A 24,106-nucleotide genomic window follows, 5' to 3' on the forward strand; every position below is an offset into this window, starting at 1 on the left:
AGGGGCAGAGGGAGAGAGAGGGAGAGGGAGGGAGGGAGAGAGAGAGAGAGAGAATCTTAAGCAGGCTCCACACCCAGTGCGGAGCCTGACATGGGGCTCGATCTCAGAACTGAGAGATCATGACCTGAGCTGAAATCAAGAGTTGGGACACCTACCTGACTGAGCCACCCAGGCCCCCCATTCCTTTGACCTTCTACAACCGATTATCCATCTCTTTGAGCCATTCTATGCAGATTCATACAGAAAGCACTTTCCTGGTTCTTATGTCAATAAATTACTAAATACTCATCCCGTGTGGGCATGGTGCCTTCCCCAAAGTAGCGTATGATATGTAGGAGGGATACCAACACAAGAAACAGTACCGCCTGAGTTTTAGAGCCCGGGATACGCACAGAGACAGCAGGTAGCTCTGTACATGCTGAGGGATGGTCACTTTGGTGAGGTCAACAGTCAACCTCCTGAACAAGGGTGACAGCAGGATGTATGGCAGCCCTACCCTGTGGATTCAGAGAGGCCCACACAGCACCGAGATATGGACAGACTTTTCAGCAGCTCCTGAGCAGTAGAAGGCACCTGTGCTGGGGAGCGCAGAGTGAGGGTGGATTCAGCTAGGCCTAGTTCTCTAACCAGCTCCAACAAGCAAGACGTCTGCCTACTGGTGGCCTGAGCAATTGAAGAGCTCCAAGCCCGGGTAACAGTCTGCCTTGCTACTAACTTTGCAGAGGAAATGGGTGTGACAATCGGGACACTGGGCTCAGGCTCCTGCTTTGCCACCATCCAGCCGATGCCTTGGGTGAGAACTCAACACAGTCAGACTGTTCTCATCTGTAAAGAGAATACCCAGCCCCACCCCCCAGAAACCACAATGAAGGTCTGAGGCGGACTGAGGGGGCGACCAGGGAAGTCTACCCAGGAGAGGTAGGTGGTGCTTGGTGGGAGTACCTCAGACACTGTAGTGTGGGTTTGCAGAGGTTTTACTCTCATTGTGGTACTGTTGGTTGTATAGAATTTTTCTTTTTGATTTGGTCAAATATGTTAATCTTTTTTTTTTTTTTTAATTTTTTTTTCAACGTTTTTTATTTTATTTTTGGGACAGAGAGAGACAGAGCATGAACGGGGGAGGGGCAGAGAGAGAGGGAGACACAGAATCGGAAACAGGCTCCAGGCTCCGAGCCATCAGCCCAGAGCCCGACGCGGGGCTCGAACTCACGGACCGCGAGATCGTGACCTGGCTGAAGTTGGACGCTTAACCGACTGCGCCACCCAGGCGCCCCTATATTAATCTTTTCTTGACCACCCTCCACTGATGGCTTCTGGGTTATACTTAGAAAGAACTAACTACGCCAATTTTTTCATTTGTTTTTCTTCTAGTATTTTCTTATATTAAGTGCTTGGATCTGAAGCAAAACAAAACCCAAAAGAAAAATCCCACCTTAAATTGATTTTGGTGCTGATACTGGTGGTGGTGCCAGTGCTATTCCGAGATTACTCTGGGTCATTATGTGATACTCATCTCCAGGGTCGTTGACAACCAGGATTCTAAGCTTAGGAGGAAGACAGAAAAGACGTAGGGTCTAATACTTTCATTTTACAGTAATGAATGTGAATTGCAAGTATCAATAGAAACTCAAGATCATTTTTATCTTAAAAAGATTTCCTTGCTTTGTCCAGAAATGACAAATAAGCCAGTATCCAGACAGTGGTCCTCAAAGATCCCTGTCCACTGAACAGAACTAGGGAATCCTGGAAAAGCAGCCGATTCCAGGTCCAGGGAAGGAACTGTGCAATGGGAGGCTGGAACCCTTTTCAGACTGGAGAGCAACAGAACTCTCAGAGAGACTAAGGTGTTTGAGACCTCAAGGCTGGAAGGACTCAGGAGCTAATCTGAATCAGAGGCTCCTAATGGCCAAAGATGGCACAATTTGAGTATTAAAAAGAATATTACTTATAGGGAATTGAAACAAAATATGCTTAGATCCATGGGTTCACAATGCTACTAAACAACAACAACAACAACAACAACAACAACACAAAACCCTAACTGGTCACAGATGAAGTGTGCTAGTGAATCACAGTGAACTAAATCGTTGGTCTGAAACTGGTAAATAAGTGGGAAGAATAACTCATCATTAATCCTATTTCTGTTATATAAATGGTACCGGTAGGTACGCAAAAGTAGATTGGGGAAGATTCTCCTTACAGAATGATTCAGGCTAGTTAATGAAGAATTATGCAATTGAGATATCTCTGTGTTTGCCACCTCCAGTGAATTAGTGGCCCTAGTTGGTCATCGGTGGCTACTGGCTTCACAATACGGCGAACAGTCAGACACTGTGTGCTTCCTGCTGGAAACAGCCTTATGAAAACCAGCCAACGGGATCTGAAGCTGCCTCCTGGTCAGACAGGGTTCACAGAGGATATGCTAGCAGACAGTGTAGAGAGAGACTTCCCAGGACAAATAGCCACACTTCTTCAACAAATAAACTGTGGGAAAATAAAAGAGGATGGAGCGGGGACCTGTAGACGGAAGAGAGTGTAAAGGGTTACGTCAACCAATCTCAGTGCGTGGATCTTACTGGTATCTCAGCTCAAACAACCAAAGAGGGAGACCGACGGAGATTCGAACACTGACCATTTGATGAATTAAGGACTTAATGCTATATTTTAAACGTGCTACATTAAGAAAGTAAGAGCACACATCTTCTAGAGACCTACTTCCAAGCAAGAAAGGAGAGGAAAGTGAGTGAGGAGGACGGAAGATGTAAGTTGGCTGTAACGGCCCGTGAACACTGAAACTGGGTGGCGGGCTTTGCCTACTTTTGCAGGTCTGAAAACTCACATAATAAAGAGTGTTTCAAAAAAAGACTGAAATGTTTTGATCTGGGATTTACACAGGTTTAAAGAATGAGGTAGATTCCTAGCATAATTTTTTTTTTTTCCTAGAAGGTCATGACATCACTTCTGGAATGCCTTGTCTTTTCTCCACTGCTGTGAAATGCCACCTTTTGTCACCGAATGCAATGCTACTGGGGTCTACTTTTCACCTCTTGATTTTGCTCCATTGATTAGTGTGACTAGCTCTTGCCAGCAATATTTTGATAACTGCAATTCTGTAATACTAATACAAGGCAGATCACATTACAGAGTGGGTTTTATCTCATGGAAGAAGGAAACACATTTCAGAAAATCATTCTCCCCCTCCAGCAGCCAGGCCTTCTCCCACCTGCCTCATGTCCACTGGCCCTAGCAACATGCTCTGTACAGCTAAGCCACCTTTCACACATTCAATCAGCAAATACTGACAGCCACGATGTGCCAGTATTCCAGGCTGGAGGGACAGAATATGAAAGAACAGGCAAAGCAGATTGACCCTGCTTTGGGTACACAGTATGGGTACTACTGTGGTACTCTCTTCATGGAGTTTACATCCTGGTAGCAGGAGGGAGACAATCTGCCCTATGTGGAAGTGAAGTGCAAGCATGATCTCCTTCTGGGACCCCCTGACCCTGGATGGACCCAGATCTGTGCTTCTCTTTATTGGGAGGTTGGAACTCTGGGGGTGGACAGTAGCAGGCTGGGGGTGTATGAAATCACATGGCACACAATCCCAAAGTGCTTATCTTTCAGATCAATAAACGCCTTAAGATTTTTTTTTTTTTACATTTTTTTAACATTTATTTATTTTTAAGAGACAGAGAGAGACAGTGTGAGCAGGGGAGGGGCAGAGAAAGAGGGAGTGACAGAATCCGAAGCAGACTCCGGGCTCCGAGCTGTCAGCACAGAGCCTGACGCGGGGCTCGAACTCACGAACCATGAGAAAGATTTTTTTTTTTATTATTAAAACAAGCAACAAAAATGTACATGAATTTGTAGGCTAAAAATAAGCCTGCAAAGACCTATGAGGAATGGTGGCATGGGGAGTTCTGTGGGTCAGCTTGCCAGGGGAACAAGCATAACTGGTAAAGGGCATAAAAACCACCAGCAGCACAATGACTTATGGCCTCCGGAAACCATCTGGGGGCATACGGCAAATACAGAAACCTTCGTTCAAGAAAATCTAAAGCTTGGTAAGAACGGGAGAGTGTGAGGCCCTTGAGGAACCATGACCCACTCTCTCCCCCCGCCATCTGCAGCTCCGTGGGACACAGACTACTCTGAGAGGGTGCACTGAAGAACACAGGGCTCCCTCTCCCCCCGGGGCTCTGTGGAGCGCTCTGTGCTCTCCCTGCGAGGAACAGGCTGCCGGCATTGCTCATCCTCCTCAGCCGTGTAGTGCACACCCTCAACAGCAGTTGAGCGGCTGGGAGCTACCTTTTCCTGCCCAGCCTCACCCAGAATTTCTACGCAAGACATAAAAGGCCGACAGTACTGGGGCCCACTCACCCTTACACCAGTCTTGCTGGGTGGAGGCTGCCCCCAGAAGAGGCTAGCAGAAAGACCAGAGGCTACTACACAGAGCCCCAAGAGAAGGGGACTGTTGTTACCACCCGTAACTAGAAACCGTGGCTCAGAGAAACTGCCCAGGGCAGGCCACAAAACAGAGCAAAACTCCCCACAAAAGAACTGACTTTGTTTGGAACAGAAGGTGGTGAATTCACACCTAGGAGTGCTCTTTAAAACAATGGAGACTTTGGAGGTGGGCAGCTGAGAGGAGACTGGCAGCTTCGTGACAGCCACAGGCCAGCTGAGTGCTCAGAGAGAGGAGGGCCTGGGGAGAAGACAGCAAGAAGGCTCAGAACCGCCTCAGAGAACGGCCTCAGAAACAACCCTTCAAAGGGGCTCAAATAGGAGATCAGATTGCGAAGCACATTTCTCACAAACTGTTGAAAATAAGGCACTCAGCTGGCAGTGAGTGGAGCCTGACAGCTGGGTGTGACAGCAACAGAGCGCCACTGAGTCTGCGGTCACCCCAGCGCTGCTGTCCCCGCACAGGAGCAACAGCAGACTTCATGCTGTGGGAGATGACCTCATTGAAATGGTCAAGCCACGGCACTCAGTAAATAAACAAGGAAACGACAACGAAGACAGGCCTGGGCTGGGGGGTGGGCAGACCTGCAGCATCCAGAGTTGCTACAATATATTATTTGAGATGTTCAGTTTTCATTGAAAACTGTGAGTAATTATGCACAGAAACAGGAAAGTAAAACCCAGAAGGAAAAGCAACAGAACCTCCCAGGGAAGGGCCCAGATGCTAGAGGTAACTGACTGTCTTTTAAGTAGCCACAATAAATATGCACAAAGAGCTCCAGGAAACTATGCATAAACAAGTAAAGGAAGGTCTGATGACGATGTCGTCATCAAATAGTGATTATCAACAAAGAAACAGAAATTATAAAGAACCAAATGGAAAGTGTGAAAATGAAAAATATAGTAACTGAAACGAAAAATTCACCATAGTTGAATAGCAGATTTTGAACTGGCAGAAGAATCACCAAATTTAAAGTCAAATTGATAAAAAAATATACAATCTGAAAAACAGAAAAATTCCCAAATTTGATGAGAACTATTCATCTACACATCCAAGAGCCTCAATGAACTCCAAGTTGCATAAACACAAAACATGCATAGCATAATAAAAGTGCGGGAGGTGCTGGGTGGCTCAGTCGGTTAAGCATTCGACTTAAGCTCAGGTCACAATCTCATGGTCTGTGAGTTCGAACCCCACATTGGGCTCTCTGCTGTCAGCATGGAGCCTGCTTTGGATCCTCTGTCTCCCTCTCTCTCTGCCCCTCTCCTGCTCGCTCTCTCTCTCTCTCTCCCTCCCTCCCTCCCTCAAAAATAGCTAAGCATTAAAAAAAATTAAAAAAAAAATTCTGAAAGACGAGAAGGGAAGCCCAGGTAGACTGGGATGATGTGTCATCCCAAACTGTGGAGGCCAGAAGGCAGTGGGATAGCATATCCAAAGTACTGGAAGAGAAAAGAATGGTCAGCTAAGAGTCTTACATCCAGCAAAACTATCTTTCAAAAATGAAGGCAACATAAAGACACCCAGGGTAAAAACAACAACAACAACAACAACAAAAACAAAATAAAAAAGAAACTATTAATTGCTAGCAAACCTGGATTATAAGAAATACTAAAGGAAGTTCTTTAGGCTGAAAGCAAGTGACTCCATGGATAATTTTGATCCATAAAAGAAGCAAAGAGCATCAGTAAAAGTAATTATACAATTATAGAACATATAAAAACGTATTTACCTTCTTACTAAATTAAAAAACTATTATATAAAACACATATACAGTTATGTCTTCAGTTTGTAACATGTAAAAATATAACATATTTGACAATAACAGCACAGAGGAGGGACAAAGGGGCAAAGCTGTATTGGCAAAAGAAAACAACACCATATGAAAACATCCGTGCACACAACTTCTTTCCAAATGTTTACAGTAACATTATTTCTAACAGCTGAGAAGTGGAAACAACCCATGTATCTATCAGCTAATGCACTGATACACAATGTGGTCTATCCGCACAACAATGTAGCCAAACAGAGGAGTGAAATCCTGACACCGGATACAACTGTGGAAGAACCTTGAAAACATCATGCTCAGTAATCAACAGCCACTCACACAGGGCCCGGTACTACAGGGTCCATGTACATGAATGTCCAGAAGAGGCAAATCTATACAGGTGGAAAAAAGATCAGCGGTTGTGTAAGGGCAGTGCTGGGGGCAGGGGGACTGGACATGCACTGTCCTAAAATTAATACGGACTCTGAGCGAACTAGATACAGCGCAGTCCTGGCTCATAAAATCAGCATAATGAGACTACATTCCGGAAACAAATGTACAGATAACAAAAAGCTTGGAACCCACCCACCGCTGGCACTGCGGTCAGTTATCAGGCATCCTGCGCATGCAGCTGCCCTGACTGCTCCTGGCTCTGAAGACGCAGCCGGGCCTCCCAAGGAGATTCTTAAATGCCCACCTTGAAGACGAAACTTCAACGCTGTAGTTCAACAATAACCTAACAATGCACAATAAAAACCACCCACTTGGTTGTCTCTCTTCCTCCCCACACTACGAGGCCCCTGAGGGTGAAGGCTGCCCACAGTGTCCAGTGTAGTGCCTGGCCCACCACAGGTACTCAGCGTACCTCCAATGGATGGATGAGTGAAAAGACTGTTTCTGGCATGGGCTCTCACTCAGGTATAGGGGAGCCACACAGGACCCTGCTTTGGGTACACAGTATGGGAAAGTCAGGTGTAGGAAGTTGGTGCTCTGGTGAGTAGAGCCTTCACTGGAAGGCAGGCAAGACACCTAGAATGGAAAGGCCCAGGTCACAAGAGCCAAGGACTTATATTTTAGGGGGTCAGATGTCCGAGGGGAGAAAGCACTATTAAAAGACAGAAGGAAGTCAGTGGAGATTCTGCCCCAACCAATCCTCAAGCAAGTGGAAGATTCATTCATTCAACAATTCTTTTTGGCACTGATCATATACCAGGAAATGTTTAGGCCCAAGGCAGGCATGTACCAATGAACAAAATAGACCAGGTCATGCCCGACTATAGCTGAAGTGCAGAGAGGAGGCAGATATTACACGCGTCACATCTAAGTCTTCAATTACAATCTAAGCAAAGAATGGTGGAAGGATGCACAGAATGCTGTGAAAAATGAACAGAGGGAAGGCAATTTAGTCTCGTGGATGAGCAACTGACGTCAGATGAAACCAAGGATGACTGGATCTGATGTGGCGACAGAGTCGGGGGCATGTGGGGAAGAGCTTGTCACTTGGAGGACCCATGGGAAGGGCAGAGGCCAGGACATAGCAAATAGTGATGAATATGGCTCAGGATGAAGCTGTGAGGTAGGAAAGAAACCTCATGTAGGACTTACTTGACCCAAAGTTTAGCTACTGGAAGGTTTTATGTACGGGAGATCGGGGATGGTCTGGAATGTGGGGAGCAAGGGAGAAGGAGGGTGAAGAGAGACACCTAGGTTTCCGATTGGAAGAATCACACGAGGGTGCCATTTGCTGGCAGAGCAACATGAGAGGGCAGATTAGGATGTGAAGCTGTTGTATTTGCTCTACCTGTGGGAGACCCAAGTGGAGGTGTCAGACAGGCAGCTGAGTAGACAGTCTGGAGGCTGGAGATCAGAGAAGAAAGACAGCTGACTAGACACCAAAGTGAGAGTTAGGAGGAAAACCAGACAAATGGGAGGTCCCAGAACTAGGGGTCAGAAGTGCCAAATGGTATGGAAGGATTCCGTGAAAGGAAGCCAGAGTGTTCAACTCAGAAATACCTGGTGGGCGAAGGTGAGCGTGTGGTAAAGCGAGGAGGCAGAGGCCAGCCTCAAGTGCAGGGTGAGGGAGGGCAGATGGCTGTGAAGCAGGCCGGCCTGCACGGGTCAGAGCTGCCCGTGTGTGTTTGGGGTGGAGAGTTGGGTGTCTTAATGCTGAAAGATGGGCCCTCAGGTAGTCCTGCTCTGACCCTTAATAGTTTCCAAAGATGGATAGTTTATAAAAATTTTAATTACTAACGTCTCTTTCTTTTAGTTCATATATGTGTTCAGATGTCTCCAAGCTGCTGGTAATTTTTATTAACACCTCCAGATATTCAGGCAGTGACATTCATACAACAAAATTTCCACAAGAAATGTCTGCATTATAAGAATTGGGGTAAGAAATGTAAACTCCAAACCCTGGCTGCACCCTGTCCCACTACTTCTCATCTTCACATTGCTCAGGGTATTTCAAACACACCCAGCTTCCAAAAATTGATTTTTAAATTTAAAATCAGACTATAGAAAGAAGTTACGTAAAATACGGTTTTAAAACAGTAAACATTCCGGGGCGCCTGGGTGGCTCAGTCGGTTAAGTGTCCAACTTCAGCTCAGGTCATGATCTCATGGTTCATGAGTTCAAGCCCCGCATCGGGCTCTCTGCTGTCAGCATGGAGCCTGCTTGGATCTTCTGTCCTCCCCTCTCTCTACCCACCCTCCCCCGCCCCGCCTCCTCCCTCCTGCGTGCACACACACACACACACACACACACACACACGTGTTCACTCTCTTAAAAATAGACATTAAAAAAAAAAGGAAAATAGTAAACATTCCTAAATCCTCACCAGGCTTTCTTTCAAATGCAGAACTGATTAAGATCAGGGGGGTGTTAACTTCCTCCATGGAAGAGGCCCCGTGACTTCCTGTTTCCGACATTCCATGATCACCACAAAGAACCAGCAAATTGGGTGAAAGATTCTCTCTTTCCTACAATGCAAAGGAAAAATATTTCAGTTGCATTCAGACTGAGGAGAACGCATGCTCTTGTTAAGGAAAAACTTTAGATTTTAGCTGTACTTTATAAATAGTAACTCTTTCTAAACATGTTAGACTTTTTTTTAACCTATGAGCTTACAAGATCAAAGGGTTAAAGTCAAAGAGTACCATAAATAAAACAAACAGAATCACTTGGAGGTCACAGAGCCCAGGAGGGTTACATTTAGGGCCTCCGAAGGCAGAGGATTTGAGCTTGGTTTCTGTCTTTGCCATTGCCGAGCTGCGAGAGCCAAGGTGCCCTCCTTGTCAGGCCTGTCTCCTGTGTGTCAAACGGGGTTGCCCCTTAGCCCCAGCGTTCCAGCAAAGGGCCTTTGCTGTTCTTGGATTTGCCCAGCAGGCTCTGCCTTACCGCTGCTGCCTCTTCACCTGGAACGCACCTTCACAGATGGCGTATCCGCCCCTCTCTCCCTTCAAGGCTCCGCTCACATCTCACACGTCCTGAAGGACAGCTGCTTTCATCTCACCGTTTAAAATCACAACTTCTCAGATGCTGTTCCCACCTCTTGCCCTATGCTCTCCTCTGGCACTAATCACTTTCCAGTATACTTGTGTATTCATTTATTATGCCCCTTGTTTGTCCTTCCTGGCAAGAGTATAAGCTCCACAGATGCCCAGACAGGAACAATGATATAAAAGGCATTCTGGAACTAGTAGCTGCTTAAATAGGTGAGTGGCAGACAAAACCAGAGCTGCTGGAGGCTGAGCCTGTGCTCTGTGCTTACAGGTGAACTGAATGATGGTGGGCGTGGCGTTCACGTAGGTCCCAAGTCCACTTCAGGAACTTGGTTTCTCCTAGGAGACGCTGGCACAGTGACTCTAGCACTCCACGGCGCTCCACAGTGAGCCTCACCTCGGACAGCAGCGAGGTGTGAATCTTCATCAGGATGTTGTCCATCTCGCTGAGTTTGTGCCCGATCAGGGGGCTGCTGGGCCCGGAAATGTGGCCGATGTGGTCCAGCCCAAGGTAGTGGAGGATTAACACATCCCAATCCCCTCTTTTTAATACTTTATCCAAATGCCTTGTAACATTATCATCCACCTGTAAAGGGGGAAAAGTACGTACGAATAACTCCTCGTTTCCCTTGATCTTCACTCTCCAAGAGAAAGTGATACAGTCCTTTTAAAACCTAAGCATTTATTTTAGGTAACAGGACTAAGAGTCTGAAAAGAGCAAAAAACCCTAATAAACAAACAGAAAAAGCTGTCATAAAAAAAATAAACAAGGGGTGCCTGGGTGGCTCAGTCGGTTGAGCGTCCGACTTTGGCTCAGGTCATGATCTCACAGTTCGTGAGTTCAAGCCCCGCGTCAGGCTCTGTGCTGACAGCTCGGGGCCTGGAGCCTGCTTCGGATTCTGTGTCTCCCTCTCTCTCTGCCCCTAACCCACTCACATTCTGTCTCTGTCTCTCTCAAAAATAAATAAACATTAAAAAAATTAAAAAAAAACAAATATTAGCATTAGATTAAGCTTTTACTAATACTGTTTCACATTTCTAAGTTATAGATAGAACACGTTATACAGATAATTTCAATGAGAAGCATTATTCTAAAAAAAACATTCTGCAGGATCCATGCTGGGAGTGAACTAACACTAAGCAGATAACCAGGTCACACAGGTGCCAGAGTTCAGGTGACCTCTGGGGTGAAGCTGAGTGTCCTATGAGAAGGCTGTTCTGGGAGGAAAGATACAGCTTTCGGCAACTAGTAGAGCAGCCACCGACAGAGCCGTGAGCCTGGTCAGCCCTGACCACTCAGCTGGCCCACCTCCCTCCCACTGAAAAGTCACTACAAAGGGAAGGGTCTCTAATTGATGAGAGAGAGGACAAGAAAACTCAGTAACTGCTTCATCTACAGACGTCAACTTCAGGAAAGGATATCAACCTAAGCAAGACCGCAGATGCTCTATGAGGCCCAGCAAATTGAGCGGCTGTGGGTGTGCCTCTACTCTATGGGGACTCCCTCTGGAGTTGACCAGGGTCAACTGTCTTTAAATTTATTTATTTATTTATTTATTTATTTATTTATTTATTTATTTATTTATTTATTTTAGAGAGAGCACACGAGTGGGCAGAAAGGGGCAGAGGGAGAAAGGGAGGGTGGGAGAATCTCAAGTAGGTTCCACACTCAGCACAGAGCCTGATGCGGGCTCAATCCCACCATCCTGGGACCATGACCTGAGCTGAAATAAAGAGTGAGATGCTCAACTGATTGAGACATCCAGGGTCTCAGCCAGGGTCAGCTTTCTAACTACGGGACTAATCATGCCCTCTTTCTTGTTGGAGACTGCACTCCCAGCACAGGGAAATGCCCCTCAGGACCAGGCTCCGCCCAGTTCACCATCTGTCCTCCCACCTCCCCACTGGGGATGCCACCACACTAACAGGAGAACATCCTCAAAGATCCCAGAGAGGCGACGGAGTCCTCAGGCTCTGCCTTGTACAGATGCTGCGCCCGCCATTCTGTCCACTTGGGAAGTCCCCACTCACTTCTCAAAACTCAGCTTAAATGGCTCCTTGCTGGCCCTGATCCTCTGTACCCCCATCAACAGGTGCTTGGCTGTTCCAAGAGAATTTTGATCACAACTGCATCAGGGTTCATGTCCCTGGGCCGTAACTGATTATGTGAATGAATGGACAATTTTTACAACCTCTCCATACTACTCCCAATATACTAATAAAAGCCACATACAAAACAGTGTTGCCTCTAAGAGGGTAAAAGTCACATACAAAATGATGTTGCCTCTAAGAGTATATCAGACTCCATCTATCATGACAAAATTTTCTTATTTGAAAACCTGACCTCTGTATAATCTGACACAAAAAATGAGGTTGTTCCATCATATTCCACAAAATGCTGTGGGAATAATTTCACCCATGTTTCATCTCCATAAAAGATCATTCTTTTCCCAGCTGCTTTTGCCTGTGTGATCACATTGTCTTCCAGCAGTGCAGGGGAATTGAGGTTCCTGACAACATCGATGAAGCCAGGGAGGCTCCCTGTCATCAGTGCCTGCAGGAGGAAACATTCGAGAACTTAGACCATGGAATCCAAAGCACAGTGAGGGAAGGGGTGCCAAAAATCATTTTATGGATGAAAGAGGAAAGCATAAGACTAGGGCATCCTCGACACTGGAGGGTCGGTCAGTGTTAAGACAAACGGGAAAGCTGCACATACGTTCTGGCAAAGCTAGCAAACTTGATCACAAAGACTTTGTTGTATTTCAGCCAATGGGAGGATGGAGGCGGCTGCGGGCAGCTGGATGACAGTGGTGGACAGGAAAGCCGTGAGTTACAGCAACTGAAGCAGATGGCAAAGTGTGTTATGCATCGAAAACACAAATCTGTTTACTCAACCACCTGTCAGGTCCTCACCTAAGCTTCAAATCTGCTGTGTGATGAGCAAACTCCATGTACTGATCTTACAACACAGCAACTCTAATGTCCACCTTGAGTGGATGAACAGCTTCTCACACACACCTGGGAGGAAAGCAGTCTCTAAGCAAAAACTCTCAGGAATTCCCATCGTTAACTGGCCCAGGTTGCTGGTGGGACACCCCTGCTCCACACACACACACACACACACACACACACACACACACACACCCTACTGAAATTTCTGGGAAGAAAGGGTAGGCGAGGCATACTGCCAATACCTTTCTGATGTAGAGTTATGTCAACAACCTCCCTCATTTTAGCATAGAGTCTACGAGGCCATTGTAACAGGTCATGTGTCTCCTACGATCTGGAGTTATCCAACACCCCATGATACTGGCACCCAGGGACCTATGTACTGAAATAAACAGAAATCTGGACAGTGCCAACAGGCATACTAAGTTTTCCAGGACTTCTTTAACAGCCAAAAATGCAAATATGGATTAACCTGACTTCTGGAATGCTAGAGGAGCTTGGCATATCTCCTCCCACAAGAGCAATGATAAACGGGACCAAACTGCCAAAAGCAACCATTTCCAGACTTTGAAAGCTCATCAAGGATATAAAACAAATTGAGAAGTTCTTATCTAAGACAAACTACTGAATCTCAGGAAGAGCTGTGAGTCCCTGTGCTGTTTAACATACCCCTGCGATATAGCAGTCATGGGGATCCGTCTGACCTGGAGCTGCTCAGAGAAGTCCCATGCCAGGGATGTGTTGGAAGCAAGCAAGGCCAACCTTACAGCTGCCTGAGGGGTCAGTGCTGTTTCTGGTAAGAGAAAGGCCTAACATTTAAAAGTGTCATCTGGGTCACAATGCTATGAAACTTGAAGTCAACCACAGGAAAAAGTTTGGAAAACCTCCAAATGCATAGAGGTTAAAGAACATCCTACTAAAGAACAAATGGGTCGGCCAGGCAATTAGAGAAGAAATTAAAAAATATACGGAAACAAATGAAAACGAACACATGACAATCCAAACCCTTTGGGATGCAGCAAAGGCAGTCTTACGAGGAAAATACATGGTAATCCTGGCCTATCTCAAGAAACAAGAAAAAATCCCCCAAACAAAATCTAACAGCACACCTAAAGGAACTAGAAGCAGAACAGCAAAGAAATCCCAAACCCAGCAGAAGAGAAATAATGAAGACCAGAGCAGAAATAAACAATATAGAATCTAAAAACAAAAACAAAAACAAAAACAAAAACAAAAAACAGTAGAGCAGATCAATGAAACTAAGAGTTATTTTTTTTGAAAAAGTAAACAAAATTGATAAACCTCTAGCCAGGCTTCTCAAAAAGAAAAAAGGACCCAAATAGATAAAATCACAAATGAAAATGGATTTATTACAACCAATCCCTCTGTAATATAAGCAATTATCAGGGCCTACTATGAAAAATTATATGCCAACAAACTGGACAACCTGGGAGAAATGGACAAATTCCTAGACACCCACACTCTTCCAAAACTCAAACGGGAAGAAATAGAAAATTTGAACAGATCCACAAGTAGTGAAGAAATTGAATCAGTTATCAAAAATCTCCCAACAAATAAGAGTCCAGGACCAGGTGGCTTCCCTGGGGAATTCAACCAGACATTTAAAGCAGAGATAATACCTATCCTTCTCAAGCTGTTCTAAAAAATAGAAAGGGAAGGAAAACTTCCGGACTCATTCTATGAAGCCAGCATTACTTTGATTCACAAACCAGACAGAGACCCAGCAAAAAAAGAGAACTACAGGCCAATATCCCTGATGAATATGGATGCAAAAATTCCCAACAAGATACTAGCAAATTGAATTCAACAGCATATAAAAAGAATTATTCACCATGATCAAGTAGGATTCATTCCTGGGCTGCAGGGCTGGTTCAACATTCACAAATCAATCAATGTGATACATCACATTGATAAAAGAAAAGATAAGAACCATATGATCCTGTCAATAGATGGAGAGAAAGCATTTGACAAAATACAGCATCTCTTCTTAGTAAAAGCCCTAGAGAAAGTTGGGATAGAAGGAACATACTTAAACATCATAAAAGCCATTTATGAAAAGCCCACAGCTAATATCATCCTCAATGGGGAAAAACTGAGAGCTTTCTCCCTGAGATCAGGAACATGACAGGGATGTCCACTCTCATCACTGTTGTTTAACATAGTGTTGGAAGTTCTAGCATCAGCAACCAGACAACAAAATGAAATAAAAGGCATCAAAATTGACAAAGAAGTCCAACTTTCACTTTTCGCAGATGACATGGATACTCTACATGGAAAACCCGACAGACTCCACCACAAGTCTGCTAGAACTGATACACGAATTCAGCAAAGTCGCAGGATACAAAATTAAGTACAGAAATCAGTTGCATTTTTGTACACCAATAATGAAGCAACAGAAAGACAAATAAAGAAACTGATCCCATTCACAATTGCACCAAGAATCATAAAATACCTAGGAATAAACCTAACCAAAGATGTAAAATCTGTATGCTGAAAACTATAGAAAGCTTATGAAGGAAACTGAAGAAGACACAAAGAAATGGAAAAACATTCCACGCTCATGGATTGGAAGAATACTGTTAAAATGTCAATACTACCCAAAGCAATCTACACATTCAATGCAATCCCAATCAAAATTGCATTGGCATTCTGCTCAAAGCTAGAACAAACAACCCTAAAATTTGTATGGAACCACAAAAGACCCCGAATAGCCAAAGTAATATTGAAGAAGAAAACCAAAGTGGGAGGCATCACAATCCCAGATTTTAGCGTCTACTACAAAGCTGTAATCATCAAGACAGTATGGTCCTGGCACAAAAACAGACACATAGACCAATGGAATAGAATAGAGAACCCAGAATTGGACCCACAAATGTATGGCCAACTAACCTTTGACAAAGCAGGAAAGAGCATCCAATGGAAAAAAGACAGTCTCTTCAGCAAATGGTGCTGGAAGAACTGCACAGCAACATGCAGAAGAATGAAACTAGACCACTTTTTTACACCATACACAAAAATAAACCCCAAACGGATGAAAGACCTGAATGTGAGACAGGAAACCATCAAAACCCTAGAGGAGAAAACAGGCAACAACCTCTTTGACCTCGGCTGCAGTGATTTCTTACTCGACACATCTCCAAAAGCAAGGGGATTAAAAGCAAAAATGAACTATTGGGACCTCGAGATAAAAAGCTTCGGCACTGCAAAGGAAACAATCAACAAAAGGCAACTGAGGGAATGGGAAAAAATATTTGCAAATAACATATCAGGCTAATATCCAAAATGTATAAAGGACTCACCCAACTCCCGAAAAATAATCCAGTGAAGAAATGGGCAGAAAACATGAATAGACACTTTTCCAAAGAAGACATCCAGGTGGCCAACAGACATATGAAACAATGCTCAACATCACTCATCAGGGAAATACAAATCAAAGCCACACTGAGATACCACCTCACACTGGTCAGAGTGGCTAAAATGAACAAATCAGGAGACTATAGATGCTGGCGAGGATGTGGAGAAATGGGACCCCTCTTGTACTCTTAGTGGGAATGCAAGCCAGTATAGCCGCTCTGGAAAACAGTGTGGAGGTTCTTCAAAAAATTAAAAATAGATCTACCCTATCACCCAGCAATAGCACCACTAGGAAGGGATACAGGAGTGCTGAGGCATAGGGGCACATGTACCCCAATGTTTATAGCAGTGCTTTCAACAATAGCCAAATTATGGAAAGAGCCTAAATGTCCATCAAGCGATGAATGGATAAAGACGATGTGGTTTATATATACAACGGAATACTACTTGGCAATGAGAAAGCATGAAATCCTGCCATTTGCAGCAACGTGGATGGAACTGGAGGGTACTGTGCTAAGTGAAATAAGTCAGGCAGAGAAAGACAGATACCATGTTTTCACTCATATGTGGATCCCGAGAAACTTAACAGAAGACCAAGGGGCAGTGGAAGGGGGGTGGGGAGTTACAGAGAGGGAAGGAGGCAAACCATAAGAGACTCTTAAATACTGAGGACAAACTGAGGGTTGATGGGGAGTGGGGGAGAGGGGAAAGTGGGTGATGGGCATTGAGGAGGGCACCTGTTGGGATGAGCACTGGGTGTTGTATGGAAACCAATTTGACAATAAATTATATATAATATATATAATTATAATATATATAAAGGACAGCTATAGCATATTTCTGTAAGCTCCCACATATTCCTGAATCTGGATGCACACACGGGGCTGAGTGTGCACTCAGGAGAGATCAGACAGTGCCTAGTTACCGGTTCCTTCCAGCTGAGCAAAAGGCACTGCTCACACAGAAAGTGAGAAGGCAGGCTTACTAGGTGCCTGAACAGTGAGAACAAACCATACACAGAGCCCTGGAAAGGGTCGAAGGCCCACTGCATAATGTATTTAAGCACAACCTCTGACAATCATTGGCTAACCACTAACTATGCTCACCAAGGGGTAACCTTTCAGAAGACCAGCTTAAAAATAAAACACAAGAATTTAAAACAAAAATGAGCATACCCGTTACTGTGCACTCCAGAGGAGACACACTCTACAGAAAGAGTTTAGGCAAGTGATTACACCAACAAACCAACAAAATGACAGCAACAACCACCACTCCTGGGGTAGCGGATCAAAGTCCAGAGTGTGGTGGTGGTTGCATGGCTATACCACATTTGTTGAATCTCACCAAACTGTGCACATAAAAATGTATGCGCTGCACTGTATGAAAATTCTATCTCAATGAAATTATTTTTTAAAATGTGAGCCTCTCCCCCTCCCTGAAATCCTACTGCTTCTAGGTAACCAGTTACTCTTGGGGAGTATCATACCGTACCTTTCCCTGTATGTGTACAATCACAAAGGTACATATTTTACTTTACCAAAATGGTAACAAACTATGTAAATAATTCCACAACTTGCTTTTGTTTTTCAAATGCTAACGTATCATGAACTTCTTTCCCCAGAAAACACACAGGTGCTGCTGCTGCTTCTTTTTTAGCACCTACAAAGTAATCCAGTATTGGGACCAAGACCATTTTAATGGACGTTTATTTTAAAAAGCTTCCAATGGAAGTGCCATCTGAGCTGAGATCTGAAGGCTGACATGTTGTCTAGGGGAGGGGAAGGGAGGTGAAGTGGGGCTCTCCAAGGGGGAGCACCGCAATCTGTGAAGGCCCCAAGGTTGAAGGAGGGCAGCACACTTGGGGTACGGAGAGCTATGGGGATCCTTGTGGATGAATGACACAGCAAGAGGGAAGGCAGCTCAGATGAGGGTGGACAGGTAAACAGGGACAGGACCATGTAGCCTCAAGGCCTGGGTTAGCACCGAGTTTAAGCCAGCGCACCACGAGCTGCTTTGTTTGGACAGGCAGTGCGGGGGTTGGCTCAGTGTTGAGAGTACCTGTCCACCTCATTTCGTGTGAGGAAGAGGTCATCACCAATCTTTAAGTTTTTACAACGTGATAGACAAAAACTGGGTTTACAGATTGATTTAGTTTGCTTTGCCCTGATTACTAGTAAAGACATCTTTTCCTATGTTTACTCGCCATTTCAATGTCTTCCTTTGTGGGGTTCTTTATATCCTTTGCCACTGGATTGTTTTCCGTCAGATTCTCTTTACACATCACGGGCTTAACATCTTGTTTGTGATCTCAGCTGTAAATGATTTTTCCAAGTTTATCATTTGTCAGTTGACTTAGTTTATAGTGTCTTCCACCACATAAAGGTTTTCTGTTTCCACGTGGTCTAATCTGTCCATCTTTTTCCCAGGGGCTTTTATAAGGCACTTGCCTCCTTCTCATACTAGGCTGGGTTTCCACTGACATTTTCAAGGAGGGCAGGGACTATTTAGTACCCTTCACCCTCCTGCATGCCTGCAGGAGGCATGCAGGCAGCTGAGAGCCCTGGGAAGTCTAAGTGAGAGCCCAAGCCTGACATCACCTTGGAGGTCTTCCTGTGGTTGCTGTGGCCTTGGGAATAGTAGTTTCTTGCCTTCTGAGACTGAAGGAGGGCTCTGCAGAGACTACTGGAAGAGGATGTGGCCTGGTCACTCTATTGGGCAGCACTGCTGTGTAAACTCACTGTGACCAACAGAGGCTCTGGAGCCACACACACATAGGCTTAGGCTTGGTTTCTGATGTCTCCTGTGTGGTTTTACCACTTCAAGCCTGTTTCCTCATCTGGAAAATGGAGAAGATGGCAGTACCTGCCTCCCGAAGCCTAACATGGGGCTGTTGTGACAGCACATGAGAAAATGCCTGTGCTCTGTGCTCACTGCAGTCAGTTGTTCAGTACCTGTTCCTTATTGTGACTATAAATTCCCTGAAGAAAGGAAAAGCAGTCACATATTAGTTAACACGACCAAACGCTATGAGGGGCATTAGTCTGGAGTCATTTAGGTCAGCATTTTGTGACAATTGCATCAACACTTTGAGATTACTGAAGTCCCTTCACTAACGGAAGGCAGGGTAGGGGGCACACTCCTTACCCAACACTACCCAATCCTACCAAATTCTAGAGCTGTGTAACCCTAACTCCAGTATGGACTTCCTGTTCTAGCTCCTCCTTGATGAGGAACGAGGACCAAGAACCTGTAAAGGACTGAAGACAAAACAGACAAAATGAAACAAAACACCGGTTTCATGAAATGACACAAATGGGCTGGAGACGGGAGGCCCTAAGAACCACAGTGGCCCACATACAGGTCTGCACACCCATTTACACATTTTGTTACACACCTGCTCAGATTCCTAGTAATACTTTTCTTACCAGAACGAAGGAGGAACGGGTTCCTTCCATACTTCTGATAGAACAGATAAAGACAGTGCTCCTGATGGTAAGGAGCCTGAATGCTTTTCTTCCAGCTTTCACAAGACTGGGCTCAACAGAAGGAGTACTCTTAAGAGACCATTCCTGAGCTTCTTGAGTAAAGGTGTTCCCCACCTCCCACTCCTCATCACTCCATCATGTTCTCCTCCCTGATTTCTTCCATAGCACTTATCACTTTCTGAAACTTTGATTATTTATTTGTATACTTACATATTTTCTGTCCCCTCAATCAGAAATTAAGCTCCATGAGGATAGGGCACTTGCTGTCTTGTTCCTCACTGAATCCCTCTTATCTAAAACTGTGTGGTACACAGAAGATGCTCAATAAATATTGCTTAATGACGGACACACTACATCCAAAAGTGGCAGAGAGTGGGAAACTCAAGAAAAAGAGCCAATGAAAGATGTGGTTTTAATCCTTACAATCCCAGGCTGTTTTCTCCATCCAGTAAACAGTTACTGAGGACCTACTAAATGCTGCCCCAAGCTTTGAATCAAGAAGTGGCTCCGTCTCATCAAATATTGACGTGTCACATGATCAGCCATAGATGTAAGGCTTAGCCAGGACTTTTATACCATGCTAGCAACATAGTCACAAACTTTTAAGCTCCTCTGTCCCTTTCTGCTGCCTCCTCTTTACTCATCCTCAGCTTAACTTGAATGTAATTTCTTCAGACAGGCTTTTCTGACCCTCAATCTAAATTGGGGCTCCTCCTAACCCACCCAGCAAGGAGCATCACATCCCATTCTTTCTCATCATGCATTAATCACACTTTAAAAGTGAACATTAATTTGTCTACTCATTTGTGTAATGGCTAGGTCTCTCCTAAGTGACTAAAAGCTCCATGAAGGTAGATACTATTTTCCCCCAAATGCATACCCATTACAATACTGACACATAGTAGTTGCTTAATAAACAGTTCTTGAGCCAATCAATAAAGCTGTACTTTTTTTTTTTCTTCAACTCATAGTTCTTGGGTAAAGCACCATGTGCTTTAAAGCCACACTCACTAGGCTGAATACCTGAAACAGGTATTCACTAGAAACACTAGAAACGGCCAGATCATGCAGGTTTGATCACTGTGCATACCACAATTGTTGACGAGTCATTGAACTTATCTGAGTTTGCTTTCTCATCTATAAAGTCAAAAGAATGAACTGGATTAACCCTAAAGGCTCCTTTCTGGAATGTAGGTGACCCACTGACAATTAGAGACCAGGTTAGCAAGGAGGACACTAGCTCTTGGATCAGGCTGACCTGAATGATCTGGATCTAAATACTTTACGCTTTCCATGAAGTGTGAACTTTGGCTACTTGACAGGGGATATAAATCACAGGTCTCAGTTCTAGCCTACCTTGTGAGGCTTCTTCAGCATTTTATTGTCCCAGCCAGGTTGACAACACCAAACTAACTTCTACTTAGCAAAAATTGGGACTCCAAGTAAAAGAGTACAGCCCCTTCAAACCTCCCAAAGATCAACCCATATATAACAAAGGAAGTCAAACCATTTACCTTGACTCGAGGCATAGTAACTGTAGGTGGCTTTGCTTCAGCCACAAAACTGTGAGATGCTCCTTTTTCCACGAGATAAGTCGTGTAGGGCATAAATTTCACACCCTTTGACCCAAACACAAAATCATCTCTCAAGGCATCTATCAGCATAATAACAACTTTACTGAAGAGGGGTGGTGGGAGCTTGGTCCAGTTGGAACTGGCTCCTAAAAAGGTTTGAAAGAAAAAAGGAAATTGAACTTTAAACCGTACTTAGCGTCCAAGCAGCTTGTAATCTACTTTTGCACCATATATATTGTCATATCTACCTACCTCAATCCAAAGAAAAGGACCTGTTACTGGTAGACAATGCGGGGGTGACAAATACACTGAGAGCCCCAGTATGAAGCAGTAAATTGCCCTCTGCATGGTGAATACTGGAAAAGGGGAGTCCCTTCGTGAAGGTCCTGAAGATTGGACCTTTAGGGAGACTGATTCAAAACAGTGCTGCAGGTAGGAGATAGGGAAGCATTTACAAATTGTGTTTACATGGTCAGTGGCTGGTATTGCGTGGCCCTGGTCCAAGCGGGAGAACCTTTTGTACTGCTGGGTAGGTGAGGGCTACTGGGGAGAATAAAACAAACAAAAACCAACCTCTTAGAAGAATGTCATAGAAGAAAACGCGAGGAGTCAGCAAGTATCTTACCTGTTATGTCTTATTAACCAAAAAAGGCGCCTAGAAAAGGGAGTGACCCAAAGGCCTGTCCAGGGAAGGGGGCGGGGGGTGTTAGCTGGATGAGCAGACCCGGGGGGAGGCAAGAACCAGGGTGTGGATGGCTTTCTTTGCGGCGACCAGGGAGGAGATTCGAGGCGGGCTAGTAGCGGTGGTTGCCACAAAACGACACAGAAAGAGGCTGGGGTGGTAAAAAGGGGGCTCCTGGGTGTGGAGACCAGAATGAAAGAGACGAGCACCGGTAGCCCGAGAAGTCCAAGAGGCGAGGCTCATAAGGAAGGTTCTCTGGAGAAAGTGGGGCCAGGGGAGCGGAGACGGCCGGGGAGGGGTCCGTACCAGTGGAGGGTTCGGGCGCTGGGGGCTCTGCTTGGTGCTCCGTCCTAGAAGAGGAACGAACCGGAGCCGGGAAGAATCCTCGAAGGAAGAGCGCGACCCCGAGCACCTCGATCACTACGCAGCAGGCGGCAAAGGTCCCGGAGCCCAGCCGCATCGTGCCCACCCGCAGGGCCAGGACCCGTGCCCCCCCCCCCCCCCACAATTGCGAGCTCCCTCCCGAGTCTCCCTCGGCACCGGCTGCTTCCGGGAGCAGCCCCTGAACAAGCTTGAACTGGCACGCGTAACAGGCGGCGACTCGTGGCGTCATCACGTCCGCCGGCGCGCCAGAAATATGCAAAACAGCCGGACGCTTCCGGGTGCCGGTAATCCCAGAGTCCTCTTGCGAGTACTTCCGGCGCGCGCGCTTGCGCCTTCCCTCCCGCCCGCGAGGCCCCGCCTCCGCTTTCCAGATGGAGGTGTCGGGTGTGTTTCCCGCGGGTAGGAAAGCCTAACGTGTGCCATTCCTCCTGCCGGGAGCTTTCGCGTGTGTCACCTCAGCCTCCTGAGTCTGGTGCCTTCGCTGTCAGAACCCTCACCTTTCTTGGGCAGGTCTGAGCAGCGGGCGCCTTCTCTGAGCTGGGCTTCAAGTTGGGCCGCCGTTACATCGCTAAGTGACCTAGAGAAGGTCAAGCTGACTTCCTGGACTAGGGTGTCCCTGTGCCAAGTACACTCCAACACATTGTTGAGGCGCCGTTCCAGACCCCTTACTGGACGGTGCCTCTGTCCTCGGCTTCTGTGTGTGCTGGGGACCGGTAGCTCATAGCCGCCCCCTCCTCTGGGGAATCGCCCTAGGCTGCTGGGGGCCGCTGAGCTCCCCGTAGGGTACCGCTCCGCACACACCCGGAGCCCGTGCCTGACAGGTTGCAGTGCCAAGGTCCAGCCACTTTGCCTCAGAGGAGGTTAGCTCTGGTGCAGTCTGTGCTTGCAGCTCCTGGGGTTGCATCCCTGTTGCCTTCTTCCGCTCTCCTCACGCCCTAACACTTCCGAGAACTTTCCCGGATAAGTTGCGTGTACCCAAACCCCATTCCCATGCCCCAGACAGACTTCAGGTTGTGTCTCCAGGCATTACATGCGATGTCTCTAAAACAAGTCTGTCACCTCAAGCTCGGATGACTGTAGGTTTCTACCAACTTCTCACCAGTGCTCATTCACCATGAGTGTTAATAACTGCTAAACAACAGCTGGGGTTTATCTGGTTTATCACCTGCCATGCACTAGGTCGAGCCGTTGAAGTTATTTCATTTGATCATCCCAAGAACCCTTTAAAGTAGTTGGTCATTGTTCCTTATTGCAGACAAAGAAATGTTGAAGTAGCATGCCTAAAGTGACAAAGCTAAACAGCCACAGAGTCAAGAATTAGAGCTATCAATCTGACTCAGCCTGTGCTTTGAATCTCTACACTTTGTTGACTTTTAAGAAAAACCAAAGAAAACAACAACAAAAAACACCTCCTCCCTTACAAGGGTCCTTGTTATGGGTTGAATTGTGTCCTTCCAAAAAATTTATATGTTGATGTCCTAACCCTTAGTACTTCAGAATGTGATTGTATTTGAAGATAAGGCTTTTAAAGACATAAATCAAAATAAAGTGTTAACTTTAAAAAATAAAACTGCCAGTTATTTTACCAGCCAAAATAGGTTTATTCAGAAATAGCAGAGAATTGCAATGGAAGACCAGCAAGGTAGACCAAAACACTAGAAGAGGCTCTTTTGTAGAGGAAAGGCAGGCGTTGTGAGGGGCTGTTGTAAACAGAAAGTCCATTGGAGTAAACTGGGAGCGGGAAGTGTAGTCGTTTCTCACTGGCTGAGGTGTTGCCAGGTCAGGTTGAAACTTTCCTACTGCTCCTTGGGAAAGTAATAGCTAAAGTAGTATTGTAAGGCATGAGAGCTCCTCCTGCTGGCCTCCAACTCCATTCTAAATAAGGTTTCCTTTTTTTTTTTTTTTTTTAGTATCAATTTT

The 24,106-nt window shown here is 45.5% G+C and overlaps 1 protein-coding gene across 5 annotated transcripts in view; it reads right to left on the minus strand.

Moving 5' to 3' along the window:
* The window catches only part of PIGG (phosphatidylinositol glycan anchor biosynthesis class G (EMM blood group)), a 44,326-nt gene extending 21,914 nt beyond the window's left edge, over window positions 1–22,412 (minus strand). The window contains exons 1-5 of one of the 5 annotated variants that reach the window (XM_086705701.1): window positions 22,109–22,412; window positions 21,061–21,266; window positions 12,079–12,288; window positions 10,132–10,320; window positions 9,071–9,212 (exon numbers count right to left, since the gene is read on the minus strand). In XM_086705701.1, coding sequence (XP_086561827.1) covers window positions 9,071–9,212; window positions 10,132–10,320; window positions 12,079–12,288; window positions 21,061–21,266; window positions 22,109–22,262 — 901 coding nt within the window. In that variant the 5' untranslated portion in view covers window positions 22,263–22,412. The other 4 variants (XM_025921436.2, XM_086705702.1, XM_086705700.1 and 1 more) reach the window with 4 other exon arrangements.
* Between the last annotated feature and the right edge of the window lie 1,694 nt (window positions 22,413–24,106).

This window comes from Puma concolor, chromosome B1, assembly GCF_028749965.1.
Source record: "Puma concolor isolate L17-30 chromosome B1, mPumCon1.1.hap2, whole genome shotgun sequence".
In the NCBI taxonomy this organism is placed as follows: Eukaryota; Metazoa; Chordata; class Mammalia; order Carnivora; family Felidae; genus Puma; species Puma concolor.